The sequence below is a fragment of the Erinaceus europaeus genome, chromosome 8 (genome assembly GCF_950295315.1).
Source record: "Erinaceus europaeus chromosome 8, mEriEur2.1, whole genome shotgun sequence".
In the NCBI taxonomy this organism is placed as follows: domain Eukaryota; kingdom Metazoa; phylum Chordata; class Mammalia; order Eulipotyphla; family Erinaceidae; genus Erinaceus; species Erinaceus europaeus.
Genome location: NC_080169.1, coordinates 76553381 through 76576701, shown reverse-complemented (window position 1 = coordinate 76576701; position 23321 = coordinate 76553381). Strand labels below are relative to the sequence as shown.

General features: G+C 41.0%; 1 protein-coding gene across 1 annotated transcript in view; it reads left to right on the top strand.

Annotated features, from left to right (window-relative positions):
- LAMB4 (laminin subunit beta 4) overlaps positions 1 to 23321 on the top strand; it is a 125145-nt gene that overhangs the window by 25111 nt on the left and 76713 nt on the right. Inside the window, exons 5-10 of the mRNA XM_060196406.1 lie at positions 1730 to 1803; positions 3304 to 3492; positions 5970 to 6033; positions 6345 to 6559; positions 12684 to 12804; positions 14847 to 15035. Coding sequence (XP_060052389.1) covers positions 1730 to 1803; positions 3304 to 3492; positions 5970 to 6033; positions 6345 to 6559; positions 12684 to 12804; positions 14847 to 15035 — 852 coding nt within the window. The remainder of the gene's footprint in view (positions 1 to 1729; positions 1804 to 3303; positions 3493 to 5969; positions 6034 to 6344; positions 6560 to 12683; positions 12805 to 14846; positions 15036 to 23321) is intronic.

The window sequence follows — 23321 nt, the reverse complement described above, 5'->3', positions numbered from 1 at the left end:
TGTCCAACCTTCGGTCCACATCTCTTCAGGAGTGCCCTGCTGTCAAAACTTGCTTACATAAAACAAGAATTTACAAGCAAAATGTTGGGAAAGCAGAACATATGTCTTCTTCCTAGAAAGGAACCCTGACACAAGAGCCTGGAATTAAAAAAAAAAAAAAAAAAAGAGCCTGGAATATGCCTACCCTCTCAGCGGCAAAGTCCTTCCTGGAACCATTCACTCTAGAACTCTAAACTAAATTCCAGTCCACCACAATCCAGCTACTGTTCTCTAGAGTTAGATGCTCCAGTGTTGTATCTCCTTGGCGCAGGTGATAAGCAAGGACTTAAATCATAGTTAATCCCAGATGGCATGTGCTATAGCTATGAAAACATTCTCAGACTTAATTTTCAGGAATATGTAATACAGCATTATCAGCTTTTAAAATATAAATTATATGTTAAAGAAAGCTAATTTTTGGAATATATAATCAAATATATTAAAATAAATTCACAAATTTCTTTTTTTATTTTTTGAAATACAGCTGCTAGAAAATTATTTTGTTGTTTAGTGTAATATGAAGGCTTCACAATACTAACACTATCTGGTCCAGTTCTTTTACATTAGACAGAGGAGATAGACAGAGACCCCAGCACTGCTCCACCCTCCAAGGAAACTTCTGGTGTTGTAATGCTTCCAGCTACTGTTGTGATTTGAATCTGGAGCCCTAAGCATATAAGGCGTGTGCTCTGCCCTGTGCACAATATCCTGGCTTTTAGAAATTTTAATTCACTCAGTATAGTTTTATTGGGCACTGCTACTCAAGAGCAGTCAGGGCTTCTATTATGTCCTGGTTAAGACCCACCCTCTCCCTCCATCCTTAAGATGGTTGGCAGCAAGGCCAGGTGGTGGCGCACCAGGTTGAGCATATGTGTTACAATGTGCAAGAACCCTGGTTTGAGACCCCAGTCCCCACCTGCAGGGGGAAGCTTTGCAAGTAGTGAAGCAGTGCTGCAGATGTCTCTCTGTCTCTCTCCCTATCTTATCCCTTCCCTCTAGGTTTCTGGCTGTCTCCATCCAATAAATAAAAATAAAAATAAAAGTTTACTAAAAAAAAAAAAAAGGGGATATGGAGATTGGGTGGCGGGAATTGTGTGGAGTTGTACCCCTCCTATCCTACAGTTTTGTTAATGTCTCCTTTCTTAAATAAATATATATAAAAAAAAGATGGGTGGCAGCTAACTATATCAGTATAAAGTCCTAGCCTGCATGCTTCTGTCTTCTCAGCCATGGAAGGATCCTGATCAGCAACCTAAGGGAAATATTCTGAACTGTCCTACATTAAATGACCATAAAATTCTAGTTCAAGTTAGCAGCTGTTAGAATGACAAGGTGTGTTGATTTTAACTGTGCTCTAGCTTGCTACTTTATATGTAGTCAAAATTTAACTTGATGGAAATGAGTCCTCTCTTTCACTATGGGAAATGTCCTGCAATGCCCTTGGCATGTAATACTGCCACACAGTGGCTATGTGTATTGCTACCACATTCAGGGTAGAGCATATATTGTTTCATAGATCTTCGCCTTGTCGTGGAATGGAGCACAAAACAATTCCAACAGACTAGGAAACAGTGTTGATGACTAACCATATGACTTCAAAGGATTTTATTATAGATAAGTCACAATAAAGGTTAATGGGGTCAACCGGTGACTCTCAAAGTCACTTATTTTCTTTTCTGAATTTCTTTAGGTCTTGATCATGTCAGCATCAGATTGAACCTTGAGGCATTATTTCAATTCAGCCACCTCATTCTGACCTTTAAGGTAAAGGCACAGCATTTTGTTGCCTTCTTCATCTACTTGTCAAATGCCTGGCTCACTTGGAATTCTGCTTCCTTGCTTTCTTACAGAGAACAAAGAAATGTGTCAACCTAGGTTTGAGCTTTGTTGTATGAGTTTTTATTGTTTAATTTTAAAAAATTGCTACTCATTAAATAATAAATTATATGGTTAACTAAAGAAACATTCTCTGAAAACAGCAACAAGAAAACTCCAAACTCTGAAGTGACAGGGACCACAAGAACTAGAAAGACAATTCTCAAGAAATAAAGGGGGCACAAGAATTGAGAAATATTTGGGGCATTATAGAAAGATTATGATTAAGAGAAGAACCGTTGAGTTATCTTTACTAAGGTTATTTATATACCAGGGTAAATTCTGTGATGATATGATTTGTTTCAGTTTTGAAATGAGATCTAGTATTGAGTTTTAGTAATAAAAACAAATTTTGGGGGTTGGGAGGTAGCGCAGGGGGTTAAGCGCATGTGGCACAAAGCGCAAGGACCGGCATGAGGATCCTAGTTCCAGCCCCCTGCTCCCAACCTGCAGGGGAGTCGCTTCACAGGCGGTGAAGCAGGTGTACAGGTGTCTGTCTTTCTCTCTCCCTCTCTGTCTTCCCCTCCTCTCTCTATTTCTTTCTGTCCTATCCAACAATGGTGACAACAACAACAATAATGACCACAACAAGGTTACAACAAGGGCAACAAAAGGGGGGGGGGGAATGGCCTCCAGAAGCAGTGGATTCATGGTGCAGGCACTGAGCCCCAGCAATAACCCTAGAGGCAAAAAAAAAAAATCTTAAAAATTATTTAAAAAATGAAAAGGAAAACAATCTTTGCCTTCAGACAGCTCACAGTTTAGTTATAGATACAAACAGGTAGCTAGATAGAGATAAATGAGTAGATAATAGATATACTCAGTACAAAGTGACAAGAAATAGAAATAGATACATGATTAGAATGCTGGGGAATTAGTTGAGGAGACTAATTCTGGGGAGTTAGAATGAACTTGGTGGTGGCTAGGGTATTAAAGACTATGTAAGAGTTTTCCAGAGCAAAAGCATTGTTGACAAATAAATCTAGATGCAAACTGCTGTGAAATATAAATTACATTGGCTTTATTTATATACCATCAATCTTCAATTAATAATCCACACAGTTATAATAATAGAATAATAATAATAATGGTGAATAGAATCTATCATTGTAGGGGCCAGGTGGTGGCGCACCTGGTTAAGCACACACTACAGTGCACAAGGACCCAGGTTCAAGCCCCTGGTCCCCACCTGCAGGGGGAAAGCTTCACAAGTGGTGAAGCAAGGCTGCAGTGTCTCTCTGTATCTCTCCATCTCTATCTCCCCTTCCCCTCAATTTCTCTTTGTCTCTATCCAATAATAAATCAATCAATAAATAAATAAATAAATAAAAGTTTTTTTAAAAGAGTGTGTCATTGTGAATATTCTAAGTTTCACTCATTTTTCCATAGACTTTTCGACCTGCTGCAATGTTAGTTGAACGTTCCACGGACTATGGACACACATGGAAAGTACTCAAATATTTTGCAAAAGACTGTGCTACTTCCTTTCCCACCATTGCATCTGGCCAGGCCCAGAAAGTGGGAGACCTTGTTTGTGACTCCAGATATTCTGATATTGAACCCTCAGCTGGTGGTGAGGTAGTGTTTCCTTCCTTGTATTTCTTTTATTTATTTATTTATAAAAAGGAAACACTGACAAAACCATAGGATAAGAGAGGTACAACTCCACACAATTCCCACCATCAGTATTCTGTACACCATCCCCTCCCCTGATAGCTTTCCTATTCTTTATCCCTCTGGTAGTATGGACCCAAGGTCATTGTGGGATGCAGAAGGTGGAAGGTCTAGCTTCTGCAATTGCTTCCCCGCTGAACATGGGCGTTGACAGGTCGATCCATAGTCCCAGCTTATCTCTCTCTTTCTCTAGTGGGGCAGGCCTCTGGGGAAGCGGGGCTCTAGGACACATTGGTGGGGTTGCCTTAGATTTCTTTTGACATCAATTAGACCTTTAAAAATGTGGTTAACTTAAATGAAAAAAATTTAGGTATAGTTTACCGAAACATAATTTCAGTTGTTTTTTTTTTAAAGTTTTTTTTTTCTTTTTATTTTATTAGAATGAGAGACAGAGCAGAGTTTTGTAGAAGATCAAACTCAGGGTGTTAAGTATACAAAGGATGTTCCATCCACTGAGCCATTCCTAGACCACTAGCTATTCTGTTGGTTTTTTGTTTGCTTGTTTGTTTTGTTTTGTTTTGTTTTAAGAATGAAGTAGCAAGGTAGTTCACCTAGATAGTGTACCTGCTTTGTCATGAGTATAACCCATATTCAACCTGGCCACTATGGTACTAAGGTAAAGTTCAGTGCTGTGGTATCTTTCCCTCCCTCTTATTTCTGACTTTTGCTCTTCTATTTGAAAAAGTTGCTCAGTTCAATGAAGTCTTGGTGACAAAAAATAATAATAAAGACAAAATGTCTAAATTGAAATGAGGGACTGGAAAAATAGCTCAACTGTTAAGAACATAATATGCACAAGGCCCTGGATGGGATCCCTTGCAGCACATAAAAAGGCAGAGTGGTCTAAATATCTATCTATCTATCTATCTATCTATCTATCTATCTATCTATCTATCTAACTTTATTTTTATTTTTTAGCCACCTGAGCTGTTGTTGGAGCTCAGTGCATGCATGACTTCATTGTTCCTGGTAGCCGTTTTTTTTTTTTTTTTCTGTATCATTTAACATAGTGTGAGAGAAAGACAGAAGAAAAAAAGGCAGAGAGAAGGAGAAACACCTAAAGCCCTGCTCCACAACTGATGAAGCTGAGCTGCCCCTATATAGACAGGGACCAAGGCCTTGAACCTGAGTCCTTGTGCATGATAATGTGTGCACTCTACCAGTGTGCCATGACCTGGCTCCTACAAATAAAAGTTTTTTAAAAAGAGAGAGCATATGAGGACCCAGGAGGTGGCGCACCTGGTTAAGCACACTTAGTACTAAGCACAAGGACCCATGCAAGGATCCAAGTATGAGTCCCTGACTCCCCACCTGCAGTGGGGATACTTCACAAGTGGTGAAGCAGGTCTTCAGGTCTCTCCCTCTCGGGGATACTTCGCAAGTGGTGAAGCAGGTCTCCAGGTCTCTCCCGCTCTCTCTCTCTCTCTCTCTCTCTCTCTCGCTCCTCCTCCTTCTCTTTCAATTTCTTTCTGGAAAAATTAGCCTCCAGGAGCAGTGGGTTCATTATTCTGGCACCAAACCCAAGCAACAACCCTGGAGGTAAAAAATAAAAAAATAAATTAAATAAACAAGATCAGAAAAGAAAACACAAGTAGAAACTGAACTGGAATTGGCGTATCACACCAAAGTAAAAGACTCTGGAGTGGGTGGGTGAGGAGAATACAGATCCAAGAAGGATGACAGAGGACCTGGTGGGGATTGTATTGTTATGTGGCAAACTGGGGAATGTTATGCATGTACAAACTATTGTATTTACTGTCGAATGTAAAACATTAATTCCCTAATAAAGAAATTTTTAAAAAAGAAGTTGAAAAATAAGAATATAAAGGAAACCACAAAGCAGAACTTGGACTGGGTTTGGTGTATTGCACCAAAGTAAAAGACTCTGGGGTAGGTAGGGAGAGTTCAGGTCCTGGAACATGATGGCAGAGGAGGAAGGACCTAGTGGGGGTTGAATTGTTGTGTGGAAAACTGAGCAATGTTACACATGGACAAACTATTGTCTTTTACTGTCAGCTATAAAACATTAATCCTCCAATAAAGAAATTTTTAAATGTATAAAAAATAATAAATAATAAATCAATCAATAAATCAATTAATTAAATGAAGAATAAAAAAGAGAGTGTATGGATGTGGTCAGCAAATAGCTCAGTAGCTCACCTGCTTTGTCACATGCAAGACCAGGCCCCACTGCATTGGGAGAAGGTTCAGCTGTGGTGGCTTGGTGTCTTTCCCTTTCTTCTTTATCTCTCCTTCTATCTGAAGAACTCATCTCAGAGTATGAAACCCAGACAACAACATAAAATCAGAAAGAGAGAGAATATGTTTTAGTATGCTTAGCAATGATGCTTTTGAGTAAAATAACTATTTTTATTTTACAGGTTGTTTTAAAAGTTTTGGACCCCAGCTTTGAAATAGAAAACCCTTACAGTGCTTACATCCAGGGTATGAATAGTTTTGTTTTCTGTACCAGTTCTTTTTTTTGCAAATGTTATTTATGATTGCTGCTTGTTATTGTATTGCTATCAATATATTACACTCAAGGAAAGGCAATCAAGGATTGTACTTTTTTGTTGTTGTTGTTACCAGAGCACTGCTCAGCTCTGGTTCATGGTGGTATGGAGGATTGAACCTGGGACACTGGAGCATCAGGCTTGAGAGTTTGTTTGCTTGTTTGTTTTTTGTATAACTACTATGCTATCTACCCCCCAAGGATTGCATTTTGATGGTTATTTTCATTGTTTTCTCTTCACTAGACCTTGTGACATTAACAAACTTGAGGATAAACTTCACCAAACTCCACACCCTTGGGGATACTTTACTTGGAAGGAGGCAAAAAGATTCCCTCGACAAATATTACTATGCTCTCTACAAGATGGTGGTCCAGGGGAGCTGTTTTTGCAATGGCCATGCTAACGAATGTGCGCCAATGCAGACCATGCGGGGAGATGTTTTCAGCCCCTCTGGAATGGTGAGTTACTTACCCAAAAGCAGATGACTCTCCTACCTTCCCTTAGCCATCCTAGTTCTAAATCAGATTCAGTAGGAAGATCCAATTGGCAGTCCAATTACCAGTTGTGTATGTGTTAGGGTGGATATGGTCCCACCTGGCCCAATAGATCCCTTGGGATGAGAAGTAGGTGGGCTTAGGGAAAGGATCACTTAGTTTTCTACCCAGAAATTCTTGAAATTTCTGTTACCTTTGGGCGTATGAATTTATCATTTATGATTTTTTCACAATAGCTCATCTCACTCTCTTTCTGCTTGCTTTTCTTTTTTTTTAGCTAAGGAACTGTTGTTTTTTTTTTTTTTTTTTTAAGAAAGGAGACATTAACAAAACCATAGAATAAGAGGGGTACAGTTCCACAATTCCCATAACCCGATCTCCATATCCCATCCCCTCCCCTGATAGCCTTCCCATTCTCTATCTTTCTGCGAGTATGGATCCAGGGTCGTTATGGGTTGCAGAGGGTGGAAGGTCTAGCTTCTATAATTGCTTCTGTAATTGAACATGGGCGTTGACTGGTAGGTCCATACTCTGAGTCTGCCTCTCTCTTTCCATAGTAGGGTGGGGCTCTGGGGAAGTGGAGCTCCAATACACACTAATGGGGTCGTCTCTCCAGGGAAGTCTGGTCAGCATCTTGTTGGCATCCGGAACCTGGTGGCTGAAAAGAGAGTTAACATACAAAGCCAAACAAACTGTTGAATAATCATGGACCTAAAGACTGGAATAGTGCAGATGAGGCATTCCCTGCATGCTCTTGTGTACTTTTGCTTTCAGGTACATATTTTCCCCCTAATTTATGGGCACGTGTGAACATAAGCTCTATCTCAGGGGACCTGGACTATATCTAGGTTTGGGGATTTTATTGGGGAGTGGACCACCTGGAATGGAATTAAGAATACTATGAAAGGAAAGGTCTCACCCGAGTAATGAGGCTGAAGGGTTGTCATTCCACACCTGAAGTCTCTGGACACAGTCTGAAGTGAAACATGTTGTGGTGGCACTCGTTCCGTTGATTAGGTTGCAATCCGTGGATGCAATATTATTTAATTTGAATTGAGAGCAGCATGTAGGAAAGTGGGCCCCACCCTAAGGTTCCAGGACTGGGGGAAATATAGGCTCTATAGTGGAAATGTGAGGTTCCTGTTGTCTTAGGGTTCAAGAAGACAATGGATAGTTATTGTTATCATCACATTCTTTGGTGATTGGGTTGACTTTGGAAAGTCCCTTTGTTAGGGTTTGGGGTATAATACCCAGCATCTTGTATATAGCTGTGCTACCAGTTGCTTCTGTTCTCCCTGGTCTAGGTTTTTGAGAGAGTGCACATATCAAAGACTCAGCCTGTGTATTAAAAAGACTCAGTCTGTTTTTTAAGAAGTTCTAGACATATGATCAATTTTTCCCCTCTCATATTAATTAAATAGTGGTTTATATGTTTACACTCTGCTTGCTTTTCTAAACAATGGAGATTTGATGGGTAGAAACCATAGTGTCGGAGGTAGAAGGTTCAGAAGGTGGAAGGTCTGGCTTCTGTAATTGCTTCTCCACTGAACATGGACATTAGCAGTTTGATCCATACCCGCAGCCTGTTTCTATCTTTTTCCTACTGGGAGGCTCCAGAGTATGTTGGTGAAGTCGTCTGCTCAGGGATCAGGTTGGCATCATGGTAGCATCTGCAACTTGGTATCTGAAAAAGCATTTAGATCCTGGGTCCATGCTCCCAGAGAAACAAAGAATAGGACAGCTTTCAAGGGAGGCGATGGGATACAGAACTCTGGTGGTGGGAATTGTGTGTAATTGTACTCCTCTTATCCTATGGTCTTGTTGATATTTTTTATTTTATAAATAATTTTATTTTTTATTTTTTTGGGGGGAATTAATGTTTTACACTCAACACTAAATACAGTCGTTTGTACATGCATAACATTCCCCAGTTTCCCATATAACAATATAACCCCCACTAGGTCCTCTGTCATCCTTCTTGGATCTGTATTCTCCCTACCCACCCACCCCAGAGTCTTTTACTTTGGTGCAATACGCCTATTCCAGTTCAGGTTCTACTTGAGTTTTCTCTTCTGAACTTGTTTTTCAACTTCTTCCTGATAGTGAGATCATCCCATATTCATACTTCTGTTTCTGACTTATTTCACTTAACATGAATTTTTCAAGGTCCAGCCAAGATCGGCTGAAAACGGTGAAGTCACCATTTTTTACAGCTGAGTAGTATTCCATTGTGTATATATACCACAACTTGCTCAGCCACTCATCTGTTGTTGGACACCTGGGTTGCTTCCAGGTTTTGGCTATTACAAATTGTGCTGCTAAGAACATATATGTACAAAGATCTTTTTGGATGGGTGTGTTGGGTTCCTTAGGATATATTCCCAGGAGAGGAATTACAGCATCATAAGGTAGGTCCATTTCTAGCCTTCTGAGAGTTCTCCAGACTGTTCTCCACAGAGGTTGGACCAATTTACATTCCCACCATCAGTGTAGGAGGGTTCCTTTGACACCACACCCTCTCCAGCATTTGCTGCTGTTACCTTTTCTGATGTATGACATTCTCACAGGAGTGAAGTGGTATCTCGTTGTCTTTATTTACATTACTCTGACAATCAGAGACTTGGAGCATTTTTTCATGTGTTTCTCAGCCTTTTGGATCTCTTCTGTGGTGAATATTCTGTCCATGTCCTCCCCCCCATTTTTGGATGGGGTTATTTGTTGTCTTGTTGTTGAGTTTGGCAAGCTCTTTATATATGTTGGTTATTAACCTCTTGTCTGATGTATGGCATGTAAAGATCTTCTCCCATTCTGTGAGGGGTCTCTTGGTTTGGGTAGTGGTTTCTTTTGCTGTGAAGAAGCTTTTTAATTTGATGTAGTCCCATAGGTTTATACTTGCCTTAGTCTTCTTTATAATTGGATTCGTTTCATTGAAGATGTCTTTAAAATGTATGCGGAAAAGAGTTCTGCCAATATTTTCCTCTAAGTATCTGATAGTTTGTGGTCTAACATCCAAGTCCTTGATCCAATTGGAATTTACTTTTGTATTTGGTGAAATACAGTGATTCAGTTTCATTCTTCTGCATGTTTCAACCTATTGTTTCCAACACCATTTGTTGAAGAGACTCTGCCTTCCCCATTTAGTAGTCTGGGCCCCTTTGTCAAAGATTAGATGTCCATAGGTGTGGGGGCTCACTTCTGGGCTCTCAATTCTATTCGACTGGTCAGTATGTCTATTCATGTCCCTGTACCAAGCAGTTTTGAAGAAAATGACCCTATAATACAATTTGAGATCTGGGAGTGTGATGCCTTCAGTTCTGTTCTTTTTTCTCAAGATTGTTTTGGCAATTCTAGGTCTTTTCTGGTTCCAGATAGACATTTGTAACATTTGTTCTATACTCCTAAAAAATGTGCTTGGGATCTTGATGGGGATAGCATTAAATTTATAGATGGCTCTGGTTAGTATATTCATTTTGATTATGTTAATTCTTCCAACCCATGAACATGGAATATCTTTCCACTTTTTTGTGTCTTTTTCAATTTCCTTGAGTAGTGACACATAATTTTCAGTATACAAGTTTTCCACTTCTTTTGTTAGGTTTACTCCTAGATATTTTATTGTTTTTGTTGCTATAGTAAAAGGAATTGATTTTTGAATTTCAATTTCTTCTAACTTACTGTTTGCATAGAGGAATGCCACTGACTTTTGAATGTTAATTTTGTAGCCTGACACCTTACTGTATTGCCTGATGATTTCCAAAAGCTTCTTGCTGGATTCCTTAGGTTTTTCTGTGTATACTATCATGCCAACTGCAAAAAGATAGAGTTTGACTTCTTCTCTTCCAATCTGTATCCCTTTAATTCCTTGCTCCTGCCTGATTGCTATGGCAAGAACTTCCAACACTATGTTGAATAGTAATGGTGATAGTGGGCAGCCCTATCTAGTGCCTGATCTGAGGGAAAATGCTTCCAGTTTTTCACCATTGAGTATGATGTTGGCTGTAGGTTTGCTATATGTAGACTCCACTATCTTGAGGGATTTTCCATCTATTCCCATCTTTTGTAGTGTTTTGATCATAAAGGGATGTTGTATTTTGTCAAAGGCTTTCTCTGCATCTATTGATATGACCATGTGGTTTTTGGTCTTGCTTTTGTTGATGTGGTGGATCACATTGATTGATTTACGTATATTAAACCAACCTTGCATGCCTGGGATAAATCCCACTTAGTCATGATGAACAATCTTTTTAATATACTGCTGTATCCGGTTGGCTAGAATTTTGTTCAATATTTTAGCATCTATATTCATCAGAGATATTGGTTTGTAGTTTTCTTTTTTGGTTGTGTCCCTGTCTGCTTTTGGTATCAGGGTGATGTTGGCTTCATAGAAGCTGGCAGGGAGTATTCCAGTGTCTTCAATCTTCTGGAAGACTTTTAAAAGTAGAGGTATTAGTTCTTCTTTGAAGGTTTTGTAGAATTCATTTGTAAAACCATCTGGTCCAGGACTTTTATTTTTGGGAAGATTTTTGATAACTGTTTCAATTTCATTAGCTGTGATGGGCCTGTTCATGTTATCTACTTCCTCTTTACTTAGTTTTGTAAATTTGTAGGTATCCAGGAAATCATCCATTTCTTCCAGGTTCTCTAGCTTGGTGGCATATAGTTGTTCATAGAAGCCTCGCATGATATGTTGAATGTCTGCTGTGTCTGTTGTGATATCTCCTCTTCATTTACTATCCAATTTATTTGGGTCTTCTCCCTTTTTTGTTTTGTGAGTCTGGCTAAAGGATTGTTGATTTTGTTCACTCTTTTGAAGAACCAACATTTACTTTCGCTGATCTTTTGTATGGTTTTCTTATTCTCAATGTTATTTATTTCTGCCCTAACTTTAGTGATTTCTGTCCTTCTGGTTGCTTTAGGGTATAAATAAATTTTTTTTAATAAACCATAGTGTCACATATATTCTCTCACCAAAAAAAAAAAAAATGTAGCTAAGAGGCATATCTGAGAGAGACTTTTCTCACTGCTGCGATACTTATATAATATCTGACTTATGAAAATGGTCATTCTGAGCAGCTTCCTCCTTGCATGATGTATGATTATGTCTTCATTATACAGGTCTCTTTCATCTTCGGAACTAGTCTTAAAAGTGCAATGTGTGTGCTCACTTCTGCAGCACATATACTAAAAAGAAGAAAAATTGAATTTGTTCACAGTCCCAGGAGTATGCTACTAAATAATCCTAAACTATTAGTCATGATTGTACAATACTTATTATTCAGAATCTTGTGCCTGCCCCCTCAGTAACCTCTATGATTCACTGGAAATATAACTTTGCTTTGAAATTCAGTATTTAGGTCAACAGGATCACATACCTTTCTCCAGTCATTTAAAAAATATTCTGAATCAATCTTTATGAGAGAACACAGAGCACTACTTAGCTCTGGCATATGCAGTGCAGGAACTGAACTTAGGGTCACAAATTTACAAGTCTGCACTTTACTGATGAGTTATCCTCATGGTTTTGTTTTTTGTTCTGTTGTTGAAATTTTTTTTATCCCCTACTTCCTCTTATCATCATTCGACAGCACTCATAGCTACACACTCCCAAACCTATCTGCCCCTCATTTCACAGAGCCCTGAAACAAGAGTTCAGAAAAGCCACATAGTCTATTGTAATAATTAACTGAGATTCTTAAATTACAAAATAATTTTTTAATCAGTAAAGCAAATAGTCAGCCTTAATATGGTAACTAATATGTAAGGAACTATAGAGAAGCCTGGTGGCCACAGATTTTATTTTCCACCTACAAAGACCACTTTTTAGAGCTGGAGAGGTCATTCTTCAGGTAGGACACATGGCCCAGTTTCAAATTCTAGGACACATGGCCCAGTTTCAAATTCTAACCTGGGATGTATTATGGCACTGGAGGAAGTTTTAGAACTATGGTGTCTCTCTTTCTCTCTCCTCTATGAATTAAAAGAGCTCCAGAATTGTGAGGTTGTATATGTCTGTAGCTATGGCTATGCAAAAACAAACAAAAAAAACTAAAATCATAATTTTAATGCACTCATTTATCATACAATGCAGGTTCATAGTCAGTGTGTCTGTCAGCACAATACAGATGGACCAAACTGTCAAAGGTGCAAGGATTTCTTCCAGGATGCTCCTTGGAGGCCAGCTACAGGCCTGCAGGACAGCACTTGCAGAGGTAAGTAGGGAAAAGTTCTTCATATCCTTATTTTCAAGAGCATTTATTTCTTTTGTGTAGGGCTACATATGGATGGTGAGCCTGTCATTCAACTTTAGTTGTGGGATGACCTAATCCCACAAAGAAAAATCCCAGGAAGAATCACCAGAGGGTAGAATGGTTATGCAAAAAGCCTTTGATGCCTGAGGATCCAAGATCTCAGGTTCAATTTGGGGCACCAATATAAGCCAGAGTTGAGCACTGCTCCAGTTTAAGAAGGAGAAGGAGGAGGAGAAAAAGGAGGAGGAGAAGGAGAAGGAGAAAAAGGAGGAGGAGAAGGAGGAGGAGGAGAAAAAGGAGGAAGAGAAGGAGGAGGAGAAAAAGGAGGAGGAGAAGGAGGAGAAAAAGGAGGAGAAGGAGGAGGAGAAAAAGGAGGAGGAGAAGGAGGAGGAGAAAAAGGAGGAGGAGAAGGAGGAGGAGAAAAAGGAGGAGGAGAAGGAGGAGGAGAAAAAGGAGGAGGAGAAGGAGGAGGAGAAAAAGGAGGAGGAGAAGGAGGCAAAAAAGCAGAAGGAGAAGGAGGAGGAAGAGGAGGAGGAGGAGAAGGAAGTAACCAATTTCTCAGACCCTTATACCAAACATAAATAGAAATTTAAAAAATATATTCATACCATGTGACCTGTTTTGAGAGGAAATTTTCTCCCATGAAATGGTATCATTGGACACAATGCCACTCCAAGAATTTGTTGAACCATAGACTTAGTATAGCTATTCCTCTGAAAATTCATATTTAGTGAACATGACCTTGAGCCCATATACCAGATGATGAAGAAATACAGTCTAGGGTTGAGTTTTACAGACTATTGAATTTTTCATGAAATATTTAAGCTTATAAGATGGAGAGAGGTGTTTACAGCTTCCAAATTTTGATGAACTTCCAAACAGACTTATTATTCAGACTCTTTTCCCAGACTTGGGGAAAAATGAGAATTGAGGGAGTGGAAGAGCACTAGAAAAACTTATGAAATAGCCCATCTGTGAAACTTGCATTGTACAAAACCTTGAGTTTATACTGTTTACAAGGAAAAAAACAATACCAACAGCCAAGACATTACCATTAAGACAAACAAATTCTTCCAAACAGACGGCCTTTTCCTCTATTACTCTGGCTGGGCCCCAGATGGAATGAAATTGACCTGTGGCCTGATGTCCAGCAATTCTGCCTGCAGAGCAGGAAAGAGGCTGAGTGTGGGGTGGGAGTTGCAGTACTGCTGATATCTTAAATTCTTCCTTATCTGTGAACCCCTGGGCATACTGAAATTTGGTGCAATGAATTCAGATTTACTGAGCATAGTCAGTAAAAGAATTCTTTACTGAGCAACAAAAATATTTTATTGTGGGGCTTCTAAATTATCCCCGGGATTTATTTTTTGTCTTCCTGGTTTAAAAAATATATTTGTAAATTTGTAAATGTTTAGTGAGGGAACTCATTTATTTTTGTGCATAGGAACAAAACTGGGGCCTCCTGCTTATGGCCAAGCCCCTCCCTAATACTTAAAAAAAAAAGTTGTGTGTCTAATTACTGGGACTTCAACACTTTAGGACAATGTTTTTAGATACAAAGACAGAGAAAGGGAAACAAAGAAAAAGACACCATAGCACTAAAGCTTCCTTCAGTGTAGTGGAGCCAGGATTAACCTAGGCAATGTGCTTTATAAAGCAAGAAAAAAATCATTTTATATTTTTATTAGAGAAAGACATTGAGAGAGAGGGAGAGACTCCAAAATACCATTCAATTTTTCAAGGAATTCCACTCGCCTCAGCCCTTGATGCTCTTATGTGGTTCTAGGAATTCAAGACCGGGCCTCATGCATGGAAGGCATACACTTATTTGGAACGTATTTTAAAGCTTGTGAACAGAATCCAGTATGCTAGAAAGATCCTTTGTCTGTTTGATTTACCTACAAAAAAGAAGCCCTTGAGACTGAAGAAAGTGGAAGAGAGAATACAGTGATTAGGGCTGGCAACAGCTATAACTATCATTAGTAACTGTTCTTTTCTCTCAGCTTGTTGCTGTCATAGCCACTCTGACCGCTGTCACTTTGACATGACTGTGTACCTGGCGAGCGGAAGCCTCAGTGGGGGTGTGTGTGAAGATTGCCAGCACAACACTGAGGGACAGCACTGTGATCGCTGCAGACCTTTCTTCTACAGGGATCACCTCAAAGCCATCTCGGACCCCCATGTGTGCATTCGTGAGTCCCCGGGCTCTAAACCCATTCTTTCCACTTGTCTGAGCAGGTATCACTGCGGCTGCCATTCCCCCATACTGCTTAATAGAATCTCCAAAGTGCTGTGTTTTGTGGAGCAGAGAGTTGCAAAGGCACTTCAGTGCCAGAAGCCTTTCTTTCTCTTTATATTTGGTCAATTAATCCATGTCCCTCTCTGGTGACCTTACTGTAGGGGCAATATTCTCAGGGATCCATAAACTATTCTGAATTCAACATGAAGTGATTGGGTAGTTTCAGAAGATGGCCACTGGACTTTGAGTATCTTGGAGGTCAACTCAAAGACTCAACTAATAGTTCTCATAGTGAAACTGACTACATACAGCATTTGACTGAGTATGGGTAATTCAATTTGTTATTAAGATACAAGAGTTAATAGTGTCCTACTTTTTTTTTTTAACCAGAGCATTGCTCAGCTTTAGCTTATGGTGGTGTGGGGGATTGAACCTGGAATTTCAAAGCCTCAGACATGAGAGTCTCTTTGCATAACCATTATGCTCTCTATCCCCGCCTGTGTCCTACTTTTTTTTTTAACTGTTGAAAACCTTTCATTTTATCTTTAATCTGAAATTCTTTAAATGGAATATTTCAATCATTTGCAAAAATGAGAGTATGGTGTATAGCTAATGGGTAGATTGAGTATTATTTGGCAACAAAGAGAACGCAATATCAGAAATACACTGATACTCACCCAGTAACTTTATGAAACCATACTATTTGTGAAAACATACCCTACTATGCCGGGATAGCCTGAGGGTACTTCTTCCCGAGCTAGTGCTCTCTGGGTTGGAGAGAACTCAACTGGAGCTGATCTAGGCTGCTGTGTGGGAGAGGGATCAGGAACTCGTGCTGCACCAACTTCCGCAGGAGATACACTCTGGAACTCTCGGAGCCGGAAAGCAATTTCCAAGTGTCTTTAATCAGAAGAGCAGCTGTTTTTATACTCTCCAAGTAGGGTGGAAACAGGATGTGATATAGAGAGGGTGGAGAGAAAAGTGACTGGTGAAAATCAGAGTGTGACAAAGAAGGGATCAGTGTGTGACAAGGAGGGGTGGAGCAGGAGAGAATCCTATCATAGAACCACCAGTGCCCTGGAGTGCTTTATGTAAAAGTGATTTACGTAAATAGACCAAAGCTTTGGATCAGTAAAATCCCTATATAGGCATATGGTTAAGCAGAAGCCAGGGGGAGGTGGCAACTACCCAACATCTCCCCCTTTCTTTTTAACTTTTTGCCATAGTATCAGGAGTGCGGGGCACTTTGTGAGGCAGGGAGACTGATAAGAGGCACACCTTTTTTGGGGGTTCTACTGTCCCTCCTTGCTCAACCTCTCCGTGGAGAGAGAGACTAACAGGATTGACACACCCCTCAGGCTCAAGCCCTTCCAAGCTCAACCATATTCTCACAATTCCCCAACATCTTCCTCTTACTTAATGGCCATATATAACTGGGTCAATGTCTGTAAAAAGCTTCATCTCTGTCAGGGGAATAGCAGTGTAGGGGTGAATGGAAACCTGTTGGGAAGAAAGCAGAATGATAGCGTGTAAGTGTCTTCAAAAAGAACTAGCACAAGACAGGGAGGGATAAGTAAGAGTAGCAAGAGACAGAGTGAGCCTGATGGGTGGAGGAGTGGGGGCCTGATAAGCCGAGGGGCTAGAGGGGTGATCTGGCATTGCAAAATCCCGAGTCAGCTGGCGGTAAGTTCTATGAACCGCTACAGTCATTCTTCAAGAAGTCCAGCAGTATAAAAGGAGTGTCCAGCAAGTTCTATAGAAGCATCAGTCCAATGTCAAAGGCCAGGAAATAAATGCCACACGTCTATCTTGATGGAGGAGGACGGCCACTGGAACTTTTCTTCTCTGTAGAGAGTGACCTGGAACCGCCAAAACATGATGGGCGAAACAGAAGCAGGAAGAGCAGACACCGATGGTTGAGAGAAAGGCAGTAGGAAAGTCTTGTCCTTCGGAGTCTGTGAATCAGGTTCTCTAGATCGTTTCAGGTCACATCATGGGTTTCGGGGGATGGCTGTAATTGTGGGTGATGTCAGAGGTCAGGGGTCCAAGATGGATTTCTGGGGATTCCATATGAGCAGATGCTTCTTTATGCGAAGGCTTGTCATAGCTGTAGTCAATTACTTATGAAAAAACTTTGTAACAAATTAGAAGTTTACTACAATTGATAACTCAATGATTATAACTGGTTTAGGTATCTTTATAATTTCGTGTAAAAGTCATCTTACGTGACCTCATGTAGCAGTCTTTATATAGCAAAGTTTTCATACCGAATTTAAGTTACATATATTGATTCTTAACTATTTTTACATTGGGTTTTTAAGCAAACTCAGGTTACTAGAGTTAACACATTTTAGTGACTTTTTTTTTTTTGGTACATTTACAATATCAGATTGATGCCAAATTTGTTGTGGATTAATTTCCACAAGATAGCTTACAGGACATTTTGGGGGGCCCTCCAAAAATGTCCTGTATAGAGAATCTGTATTTTAACTTAGGAGATGATGAATTGTCACATTGAATATTTAGAGTTTTACCTTAAACACTCAGTTACTTAAATGAATTGATTTTACCTCTTCTCATAAAAATGTAACTTCGAAGTTACAATTTAACTGTTAAGTTAATGTTTACCAAACTTGAAACACGCATATTAAACATATAGTTTATAACACACAGGAGGAGAAAAACTTGTAAATAAGATATATCATTTCAAATGTGAATTTAGAACTACTGTCATAGTTGAACCATCTTTACTCACACAGTTTAAGACTAAACATTTCATACTGATATCAAGACTTAAAAAAGAAATCAAAAGGGGGAATGAACAATTTTTGGACTGTTTCTGGACGTCTCCAGAAACTATGGCTGCATCCAGCCATTTGATATAAAGTCAGTTAACTTTCAGAGTACTCTGAGCACAATGGGTCATACAAAAATTTTGGTCACTCAACTCACTCAATTTTTTTTTTCACTCACTCACTCACTCACTCACAAAACACAACTGGCCAGTCATAGCATAAGACATTCATTCGGGGGGGGGGGGGGGAAAGTTCTGTGAATCAGATTTTTTTTTTTGATTCTGCCATGCTGTATTATGGATCCTGGGGTGCATCCTGTAGCCAGTCCTCTTGCAGCCAGTCTTCTTGCAGTGTTTCTTGTTCTTCAGGGATATCAGCGCCATCATGTGGGTATTGCCGGACATGGCGGGCAGGAACCCAAACAGGCTTGGAGTAATTTTGTGGAAAAATACATGTGAAACCCCTCCCCATAGTCAACAGGGGGTCAGGTCCTTTCCAAATTTTATCAAGTGGGTCTTTCCATTTGACTTTAATAGCTGGGAGGGTGGGTGGTGTTTGCCAATGAAGAATTATAGGAGGTTGGTCGGAGTTTTTGTAAATATTAAAGAGATTTAATGTAGTTAAGGCTTTTGACAGCTGGATATTAGGGGGGTACATTTCCCCTTTTTCTTTATTTAATTGAGCCTTAAGAGTTTGATGGGCCCTCTCAACAATGCCTTGTCCCTGTGGATTATACGGAATGCCTGTAGTATGAGTAATGTTCCAGAGGGAACAAAAATCTTTAAATTGTTTGCTGGTAAAAGCAGGTCCATTATCCATTTTAAGTTGAAGATGTAAGCCCATTACAGCAAAACAGGAGAGCATATGGCTTATAAGCTTTTTTGAGTTTTCTCCAGTCTGAGCTGTAGCCCACATAAACTTAGAGAAGGTATCAATTGAGACGAACACATATTTTTGTTTGCCAAAGTTAGGTATGTGGGTAACATCAATTTGCCAAAGAGCGTTGGCTTTTAAACCTCGAGGATTAACCCCTAGAGTCTGAATAGCAGGTGTTTCGATTAGACCTGCACAGGAGGAACATGTAGCAAGAATACGTTTTAACTGTGGCAGAGGAATATCAGGAAATCGAGCTCGAAGACCTTTAAGATTAACATGGGTTAGGGAATGAAAGTCAGCAGGATTAGAGACAGAGGGTAGGAGAATTCCTGTGGAGGCAAGGCGGTCAGCTGCAGCATTCCCTTCGGACAGGGGACCAGGAAGAGGGCTGTGGGAACGTAGGTGCTGAACATACAGTGGATGGGTTCGAGAACAGAGCATAGAGGCAATTTGAATTAAAAGAGGAGAAAGTGGGTTGTCATCAATTCTTACATAAGATCGAGCAAGCCATGGAAGTAAGTTAACAGTATACACACTGTCAGAAAAAAGGTTGAAGGATTCTGGTACAGCTTTTAATGCAAGGAAAACAGCATAAAGTTCTTTGTACTGAGGGGAATTATCAGGGAGTTCAGTAAAGAGAGGTTTGGGGTATTGCTGGTCTGGATAATATATAAGGGCAGCAGCTCCCTTTTTTCCACCATCAGTGAACACTGTAGGAGCAGAGGGGATGGGATCTCGAGAGAAAAGTTTAGGTACTAGTAGAGGCAACAGAGGTAAAGAAGCTATCAAATTATTAGAGGGAAAATGATTATCTAATTGTCCTGGAAAACCCATTAAACTTATGGCAAAACGAGAATGGTGGCGTATGAGCCATTCTGTATCTGTGAGAGAAAAGGGAAGAATGATTGAATCTGGTTCCCTTCCTAAGACCTGAACCTATCTGTTTCTTCCTTGGCGAACCATAAATGCTAAGGCATCAATCTCGGTAAGGAGTCTTGGAGCTCCACCTACTGGCGTATGAAGCCATTCGAGAACACCATGTTTCTGCCACAATGCCCCCACTACCGTGGGGGTGGAGTTAAAGATTAGAAGATTTACTGGAGAGGAGGGGGAGAATCGAACGAGGTGCATGTCCTGGAGAGCCTGGTTAACTTTTTCCAGAGCCAAGGATGCTTCGGGGGTTAACATACGCTTTGAGGAGGGCTGTTTGTTTCCTTTTAACAGATCGAACAGTGGTTGCAGGCAGCTTGTAGGCAGATAAAGATACTGCCTAAGCCAATTCAAATTTCCAAGAAAACTTTGTAAAGAAGCAAGAGTGAGATTAGAAGGAAAAGTAACACAAGGTTTTAAAGGACGAATCTGCGTTAGGGAAATCTCTGAGCCTAAGAAAGATATTGGAGGGATTAGCTGTATCTTCTCAGGAGCTACATTAAGTCCACTTCTCTTTAAGGCAGGGATTAGAAAATCACATAGGGCGGAGAGATCTGTATCTAATTCTCCCCATATTAACACGTCATCCATATAATGAAAAACCTTAAGGCCCTTATGAATATATGGAAAAAGGGCAGATTTAACAACCTCTTGACAAATAGTAGGACTATTAGCCATGCCCTGGGGCAGTACCACCCATTCAAATCTATCGGCAGGGCTGGCATTATTAATAGAAGGAACAGAGAAAGCAAAACGTTTACAATCTTGTGGGTGTAAGGGAATAGAGAAAAAACAATCCTGTATATCAATAGCTATGATTGGAATTCCTGTGGGAATTGCGGAAGCAAGAGGCAAACCCCTTTGGGGGGAGCCCCAAACCTGCATGGTTTTATTAACTGCACGAAGATCTTGGAGGAGGCGCCATTTTCCTGAGCGCTTTTTAATTACAAAGACTGGAGTATTCCATGGGCTCCGAGAATGACGAATGTGTCCCAAAGATAACTGCTCTTGGACGAGTTTTTTTTAAATTTCTAGCTTCTCCCTAGGCAAAGGCCACTGTTCCACCCAGACAGGCTCATTAGAAAGCCAATCTAAGCGGGGAGTTCTGTTACAAACAGTGGCAGTTAGTATTGGGGGTGCTGGTTGGGTCTAGCAGTCTCACAGGAGTGAGTGTGGTGTCCTTCAGAGGTGTCTGAGGACATCACTACATCTAAAGATTCCAGCAAGTCTCTTCCCAATAAATTGGTGCTTATATCAGCTATTAAAGGCTGAAAGCGTCCGGTAGTCCCTTCTGGATCTTCCCACACAAGGGAATCTCGTGTGCGGAATGTCTGAGTCAGTCCTCCAACACCATGTAAGCGTGGTCCTGGGAGGAGTTCCCAACTCTGGGGAACCTCTGCTTGTCTTAATATTGTCTTATCTGCTCCCGTGTCAATCAAACACTTAAAAGGAATATTACCAATCTTTACTGTCATAGTTGGGTGACCCCTTTCTAAAACAGGGGTGGTCCATAAAATCTCAGGCTCCGAATTCGAGCTGTTCTCTTGCTCCAGCCGGTTATTTCTATGCTGGAAGTTCCCACATACCGTGGGTTCCTCCTTCTGCTCACCCTCTGTTATTGTTACTTGGCGTGGTGGGTATAGCGACGGATTGGGTCCCAAGCTGGGCTTCTGTTTGTGGAAGAAGGGCACAGCACCAAGCGGGCGACCTGCTTCCTTCCCTCTTGGGGGCGGGGCTAAGGGAAGCCCCATACTTAGTTTAAATCCCTGTTTACATTTGGCAGAGGCGTGCCGTTCCTATGGAACCTTGACCAACAATCTCTCCTCCAGTGAAATCCCTTCTGGCATCTGGGACAAGGCATTCGTGGTCTCTGATTCCCTGTCTGGAGGCGGGGTTGCCCTGACTGGAGGTGGGGTCGCCCTGACTGGAGGCGGGGTCGCGGTCTATTTTCTGGACATTGGTTACGCCAATGCCCTTGGCGACCGCACTGAAAGCAAGCCCCTTTTTGCTTATGTAAGGCAGCTGCATAGGCCTGTAACATAGTTCCTTGAAAAGAGCTTGATCTGAGATCCTGTGTAGCTAGAATCCAAGTATCTGGGTGTTCGTTTTTAAGAGTGACACAGGCCTGTCGAAAATGCGGAAGCATTCCATCCCAGACTATGGATCGCAGGAGGAGAAAACGAGCGTCAGGATTATAAATCTTCCTTTCCAAACTCGACTGGACCCTGGCAATGAATTTAGCGAGGGATTCATCAGGTTCTTGTTGCAGGGAGAGAATGGGGGCTGAGGCTGCTCCCATGGGTGGTGTTAATCGCTCCCATGCTTTTAATGCACACAGGCGTACTTGATCAAAATACCCCGCTGGAAACTTGGCTTCCGCCTGTTGAATCCCTGTTTCTAATTGGCCTGTTCCAAACAATGCATCAAAATTACCCTCTGGCTGATTTTGAATATTTTTCCGCGATTGTTGTAAACATTCGTCGCGAAAGAATGCCTCCCATTGCAGGAAGAGGGGGCCTGGGAGCGTAGCACGAGTCACATCTCTCCAATCTTGAGGGGTATTAAGGTTCTGAAGCAGGCCTTGTAAAATGGACCTGGTCCATGGGGCATGAACACCGTCATCTTTGATAGCCTGGCGTAGTTCCTTCAGGTCTGTGGCGGAATATGGATACCAGGCCTGAGGTTTTTGTCTATTGGGGGCAACATTGACCGGAAATGTGTGGACTTGCTCTGATAAGTGTATAGCGGTAGGAGGAGTCATCGAAGTGGAAGCTTCTGGACAAGTGGCCGAAGAAGTGGTTTTGGAGGCTACAGGAGAATTCGGACATGCGTCTATCAAAACAGGGGTGGGTGAAGAAGCAGCCGTGGAGGCAGCAGGAGGTTCCGGACACGTTTCTGCCAAAATGGGGGTGGCCGAAGAAGTTGCTGTGGAGTCCAAAGGAGAATTCGGACACGTGTCTGCCAAAATAGGGGCCTCAGGGCAAGATGCAGAGGAATTAGGGTGGGTCAAGATCACGACAGGCCTTTGCTTCTTCTTGTTTTTAAGGTGCTGGTTAAGTTCTATGATTACTTCCTTTATCTCTTGGACCTCAGCCTCTAGGTCCTTAAGCCTTTTGAGAGGTTGCCCTATATATCCCTTAAAAGCTGCTATGATGATCAACAGGATATAAGGTGAAGCCCCAAGAAAAATGTCCCAGATATATAAAAATTGTATACTGGAAAAAGAATGCAGGATTTGGAAAAGATTTTCCATGGTGGAGAGATCTCAGGAAAACAATAAGAAAGAAAAAAAATCACAGTGCCTTAACACAATATTGCAGATACCCAAAAGGTGTGTACTTATCTAAGATGTCTTCTTGTAAATCTGCTGCTTACGGGTCCCTGTTCGGGCGCCAGATGCCGGGATAGCCTGAGGGTACTTCTTCCCGAGCTAGTGCTCTCTGGGTTGGAGAGAACTCAACTGGAGCTGATCTAGGCTGCTGTGTGGGAGAGGGATCAGGAACTCGTGCTGCACCAACTTCCGCAGGAGATACACTCTGGAACTCTCGGAGCCGGAAAGCAATTTCCAAGTGTCTTTAATCAGAAGAGCAGCTGTTTTTATACTCTCCAAGTAGGGTGGAAACAGGATGTGATATAGA